The sequence below is a fragment of the Corvus kubaryi genome, unplaced genomic scaffold, assembly GCF_017639235.1.
Source record: "Corvus kubaryi isolate FWS band 111438036 unplaced genomic scaffold, C.kubaryi_AGA036_p1.0 37265, whole genome shotgun sequence".
NCBI lineage: Eukaryota > Metazoa > Chordata > Aves > Passeriformes > Corvidae > Corvus > Corvus kubaryi.
In genome coordinates this window covers 984,601-990,600 of record NW_024581080.1, presented here as the reverse complement: position 1 = coordinate 990,600, position 6,000 = coordinate 984,601, and the positions used below count along the sequence as shown (strand labels likewise).

At 43.2% G+C, this 6,000-nt stretch overlaps 1 protein-coding gene across 2 annotated transcripts in view; it reads left to right on the top strand.

Annotated features, from left to right (window-relative positions):
- PPP2R2A (protein phosphatase 2 regulatory subunit Balpha) overlaps positions 1-6,000 on the top strand; it is a 39,304-nt gene that overhangs the window by 1,437 nt on the left and 31,867 nt on the right. The window contains exons 1-2 of one of the 2 annotated variants that reach the window (XM_042024771.1): positions 1,678-1,801; positions 2,421-2,495. In XM_042024771.1, the coding sequence (XP_041880705.1) occupies positions 1,693-1,801; positions 2,421-2,495 (184 nt within the window). In that variant the 5' untranslated portion in view covers positions 1,678-1,692. Of the gene's footprint in view, positions 1-1,677; positions 1,802-2,420; positions 2,496-6,000 lie in introns of those variants that run through there. The other variant, XM_042024772.1, reaches the window with a different exon arrangement.

Below are 6,000 nucleotides of genomic sequence, written 5' to 3'. Positions count from 1 at the left end.
GGGGGGCTCTCCCCGCTGCCTCCCTGGCTCCCGGCCGCCTCTCCTATGCCGCCTCGCTTGCGCCTTGCCGGTTGTGGGCTGGTTTTTTTTATCCTCCCTTGTGGGAATTCGTGCTTTGCTCCCACCCACCCCTCCTTCCCTCCCTTCTCGGGGGGGGAAAAAAAAAAAAAGCCATGGAAGAAGCAAGGTGGAGGGGGAAGTGGTGTGTTTTGGAGTTGAGGAGCTTGCAGGCAGGGTGGGTCTGCTGCCTTTTCGTAGAATCGTGGAATGATTTGGGTGGGAAGGGACCTTAAAACCTATCCAGCTCCACTCCCTGCCATGGGCAGGGACACCTTGTGCTATCCCAGATTGCTCCAAGCCCTGTCCGACCTGGCCTTGGACACTTCCAGGGATCCAGGGGCAGTCACAGCTGCTCTGGGCAACCTGTGCCAGGGCCTCCCCACCCTCACAGGGAAGAATTCCTTCCCAATATCCGAGCTCAACCTAGTCTTTCAGTTTGAAGCCATTCCCCCTAGTCCTGTCACTACACGCTCTGGTGAAGAGTTTCCCCGTTGAGGCCTTGGGGTCGGTGGTTGTGGTTGTTTCTCAGGAGCCCTGCCGAGAGGTTCCAGGTGCAGGCGGTGTCCAGAGTGCAGTCGCACCCTTCAGTAGGGAGCAGCCTCTGAGCATCTGCAAATGCCAGTAAAATTTGGCACAGGGTGTAATTAGACAGCACAAGTCTCGCTGTGTTTTCTTTCCCATTCCTTCCACTGCTTGCTCCCCATTTCGCATCCCGAAGTGCTCTTGGTAGGCTGAGAGAGTGTGTGTGCAGAAGGGATCTCTTCCCTCTTACTTTTCCTTGCGATTTCTTCGTTTGGAAATTTATTCATCCCCCCTCCTCTGCACATGAATTGTCTTTTCAGTGCTTTGCATGTGGAGGTGCAAAGCATGGGAGGCTTTGTGAGGCTTGTGCTTTGCCTTTCCCCCCTACACCATATGCACACGCTCCACCCTCCTCTTGCCATTTTAGTCGTGGGGGGGAAAAAGTGCCAACTTGTTTCAAGTAAATTGTATGAAAAAGAGGATTTTAGCTCGAAGTAGCAGGAGCAGTGATTCTTTCCAAGTTGTCTGCTTTAAGTGCTTCCATGGTGCTAGCTGCTAAAAGATAAATGAAGAGGTTGAAGAGAGTACAGAAAATGGGTTGTAGGATTTTTGGGAAATGGTGGGGGGCGAAGCATTTTGCCATCTCCTGCATAAATGGGTGCTGTTGCTTGCCTTCACCTTCTCAGGTTCTGCAGCTTGGATGTCTGTAATCCTTCAGGGAAGAATCTAAAGCAAGCAAAAAAATGCGAACTGTACTGTATTCCAGGACTTCTCATTCTGAGGTGCTTCGTCTTTTCTGGAAAGATTATTTTCAGGCTTCTGATTTCCTTCTCTTTGAGTTCCCCCCCACCTTAACCTGGGAAGAGTCTCTTCTGTATTCTTTGTTATCCCCAAAGCCCTACCAGGGCTTGGGATTAATGTGTAAATGCCATCTGTTGCTCAGCCGGTTTGAGTTGTGTGGAGGAAAAGTTCCATTTTGACAGTGGCTTTTGGAAAAAAAGAGAGGAAAGAAAAAAAAAAAACCCCAACCAACCGAGGCAAGCCCATTTCTGTCTCTTCCTGTATGTCCTCAGCGCTGCAGTGATTTGCTCAGAATGAAATGCAAAAGAAATGGGTGGTGATTTTTGGTGTGTTTTTTGGTGGCAGGGTTCAAATGAATCACTGCCTTCCGCCGAGGCAGTAATGTTCCTGAAGTTTTCTCTCCGATCCGTTTTCTATGGTAGTAGAACTTGTTCCCCTCCGATTGCTTGTTTGCTTTTCTGCTCGGATTTGCTGCTTTTCTTTTCAGGCTGATAATCGCTTTCATTACTTCTGCGAAGTGACTCTAAAATTGTGGTAAAATTCTTTTTCTTTAGCCTTGACCGTGTAGGGTCTGCGCAGTGGGTTTGTGAAAGGAGGAAATGAATTGTGTGCTTGGTTTGTATTGGATAGGAAATTGAAATTTTCTAAAAATGCACAGCTCTGATAGTTTATATATAAGTTGTTTGTATGTTGGGAGGGTTCTGACTGCTCAAGTAGGAAAAAGCTTCATGTGAAACACAGCCGCTTGTGCACTTGAATTTTAAATTTGTAGTTAATGGTGCTTAGTCCAGCGAGTTTTGGGTGAGAGAAGCTTTTACACTGCTTGTGCTTCCCTGTTTTTGACAAACGCTGCATTGAAGGTCGACAAAAACAATATCCAAAGGAAAAAGGTGGGGAGGGTGGTGTGTGATTGTGCCTCAGCACTGCTGAGGAAGTGGGCGTGCACAGGCTCTGAAATGTGCAATCTGGAACCATTGTGTGCTTGCGCTGCTGCTCTGGGGGGGCTCGTTTTTACTGAATTGTTTTCATTTTTTTAGGAGCTGGTGGAGGAAATGACATTCAGTGGTGTTTTTCTCAGGTGAAAGGCGCTGTAGATGATGATGTAGCAGAAGGTAAGAGTGGTATTTTTTACTGTTTTCTGACTTTTTAACCATTCCTTAGGCAGGGAGATGTGGATGCAATCAGTGAAATACCCCAGCGCTACTGTGTGCAAGTTGAGCAAAGCAAATGGACATCTCATGTGCATTGCCATATCTAGTTTCAGGTTTAAACTGTGATTTGAAAGTACCATTCAGCACTCTCATAAAAAAGTTCAGGCTTCTTAACTGTTTTTGCTGAAATTGTTTTCTAAGATTAAGATTTTTCTGCCACTCGGCTTTTGATTTCTACTTTTTCTTAATCTGCAAAATGGGGAATGTGATACTTGCGTTCCACAAGGAGGTGTTGTGAGAATTAATTAATACTTGTACTCTTTGAAGATCTAAGTACTAGATAAAGTAGTTGTCCCAATCTTTCCAGCTCCTATTAACAAGAGGAGGAAGAAATCTGAATATTTGTGCATGCCCACTTAGTATGTAAAGAGCGGGTTTGGGTTTGAAATAATCCTGGAAATTGTCTAAAACTTTTCCAAGCTGACAGTGACAAGTGTCATGTTACACTAAGATGGCTGCCTCTGACTGTCACTGCAAAAACTGTACTGTTTTTTTTTTCCTTGGATTTGGGATTGTTGGAGGAATGGTGCTTTTCTCTGTGCTGGAGAGCAGAATCTCTTCCATGATTGTTCTTGAGGAAAAGTCCCCTGACTTCTGAATTTCTTTGGCCATAAAGTCCTGTTTGCACAAAGCACCCTTTAAGATCGTGAGTTAAAAGTTTTCTTTTGCCAGCAGTTGGCCGTGTCACTTACGTAATTCCTGGAGTTTTTTCTTTTTTTGCATATCTCGAATGCTCTGACTTACAAGTGAGATTTATGTTATATTTAGAAAAGCAGTAACTACAGTTCCCATTATTTCCCTGCTTGACATGTGGTTCAGATTAGCTTCCAAAGGCCAAAAGAAAAGATCAGTACAAACATAACTGAGTTGTTTTTATTTATTAGCTGCAGCATGTGGCAGACGATGCACTGTGTAAGGCTTCTGTTGTTTGCAAGTTGAAATATGTTTTATTGAAATGAGAAAGCTGTAACAATTTTGAGTTTAATTTTAAATTCTTCAGGAAGTAGGTTTTAAAGCTTGAACTCTAAAGTGCTGTAAAATGTGGTATAACTTTTTCCCTGACAGATACAAAATTCTGTAACCTTTGTTTTATTTACTATTAAACTAAATCCTTAATTAAGTACAAGTATTGAAGAAGTTGTGGTGAAGTTGGGGTGCTTGCAAATAATTCTTAATTAAAATAGACATGTTGATATGCTTGTAGTAGCAATGAACTTATATATAGGTATAGAAAAGTAGCCTTTGCAGGGATCTGGAAATGCAGAAGTGAGGAAATAGGAAGGAAGGACAGACTGAGCTGTTTTAAGTGTTGCACTTGGTGTTACGAAAGGTGCCTTGCTGGCCTTGTGCCTCCTGCCAGGCTGGGAGCTGCATCAAGCACTGCTGGAATCCTGGGGTGGAGTTCAGGGAAGCTTTTGAGGGAATTAACTGGCTTCCATTTTAGCTAGCCAGGCAGGTGGGTTTCCAAAACATTGTAAGAATGTCAATTTTTTGTTTTATGGACAATGTAGCCTCTGTGACCCAAAGAGTGAAGAGAAATTCTGTTTCGTTATTAGCTATACCTGACTTAGGATGAGTCTTGAGATACAAAGTGTAATATACTGCAAGATGTTGTGAAACTGAGCTGTCTAGAGAGAGGTCCCAAGTGTTACTGATGTTATACTTGGTTGTAATTAGTTTTTTGTGCTGAAATTCTCTCCTCTTCCCATGTATTTGGCTCCCACAATCCATACTGGAAGTTGGTGAAAGCAGTTGTATATATTGATTTCTTGTTATGCATCATAATGTCTCGCTGTGACTCTCTTGGAAGGGTTATGTATCAAGGTGGTTGCATTTTTCCATTTCTTAGCAGTATTTCTGGCTTGAAGGGTCACTTTAATGACATGGAGCCTTGTGTGGTTCTTGCACCAACTGGAGCAGCAGCTTCTGGTCTTTTGGAATACCCAACGACAAATTGACAGTGGGCCCAAGTGCAGTCTGAGGACTTTTTTTATTTCCTGCCTTTCCATATGCTTTCTTGGGGCAGGCCCATGGTGAAGGCCCAAGGAAATCTTACTGTCTGAAGCTTCAATGACTCTTTAACCACTGTGGTCTGCCAGAGAACAGGTCTGGACTCCAGTCATGCCTGTGGTGAGCACAGTACCAATTTGTGTACAGGAGTACAAGGCAGTGGAGATCTGATTTTTAAATGGCTGCAGAGCTCAAATTCTAAATACCAGTTTGTTGTGGAATGCTGAAACTTCGCTAAAAGTGAAGAAAAGAAACCTGGAAAAAATGGGAGTTTCACTTTCTGTTTTCTTCCTGTTGGTAACCCAGTGTTGCAATATTTACATTGGAAAGCTGTCTTAAACTAAGCTAAAGCAGTGATAACCAGAAAAACTACATCATTTAATTGCATTAATCAGTGGGATACAAACCCAATGGTTTCCCTGCAGTGTTGTCTATAAAACAGGCCAGTGGAGAATAACATTTTGGACACTTTTAATACAGTAACAGTTGAAGCAACTTTTAAAAGCCTGTCAAGAATGCTATTATGTAGCTTCCAGTATATTTTAGGTCAGACCTGACCTCCAGACTTCCCATCACATGGTAACCTATAGTTCTTTAGATACTTGGGCCAGGCTAGCTGGTTGGTACGAAATGGATATTTGGTGGCTTTGGTGGCTGAAACGTGAACTCTGATACACAGATTTTTCTGGCTTTCCAAGCACTGTGTGATGGATGGATGTGACACGGGAAGTTGTCACTAAAGCTTGGGGAAAGATGGCACTAAACTTGTATCTGGGGCCTGCCTGAGTCACTGCTGTGGCGAAGCTTTTCTACTAAGAATGTGAATGTGAGGAGCAGAAGTAGCCTCTCTTCCCTTGGTATGTATGGAATTTATCCTTGCTTATAAACTGTGGCCTGGCCATGTCAGATCACAGTTAAGCACAGAAATCAGGTTATGAATTGAAATCTCAGTGTCAGCTTCATTATAACTCAGGTCCTTAATTTTAACTGATGGCAGAAGTTTTCCTTCTAGTGATTTAGCAGCCCATTGTATGAGGGCAAAGGTTGTTGTAGTTTGTGCTTCCTCTGTTTCTGAAATAGTTTTCCTCCCTTCTTAGTTTCATATTTGTCTTGCTGGAGCCCAGTCTTACAACATATCTGTGTTCAACTTGTTCTGTGTGCTCTGGAGAGGGAGGGTTAGACAGGACTTCTGGGGTGGAGAACAGGGAGTGCTTGTTTGTGATAAGTTCAGTGATCAGGTTATCAAAAGTGTCTGTAATGCACAGATTTCTTTCTTCTGTGCCATCACGGTTTCAGTGCAAGGGAGACTTAATTGTCCAGAAATACTCCAATGTTTTCTTAGTGGAAGTTTCCTTTATGGGAATGATTATAGAAAAGGATTACAAAGATTTTTCAG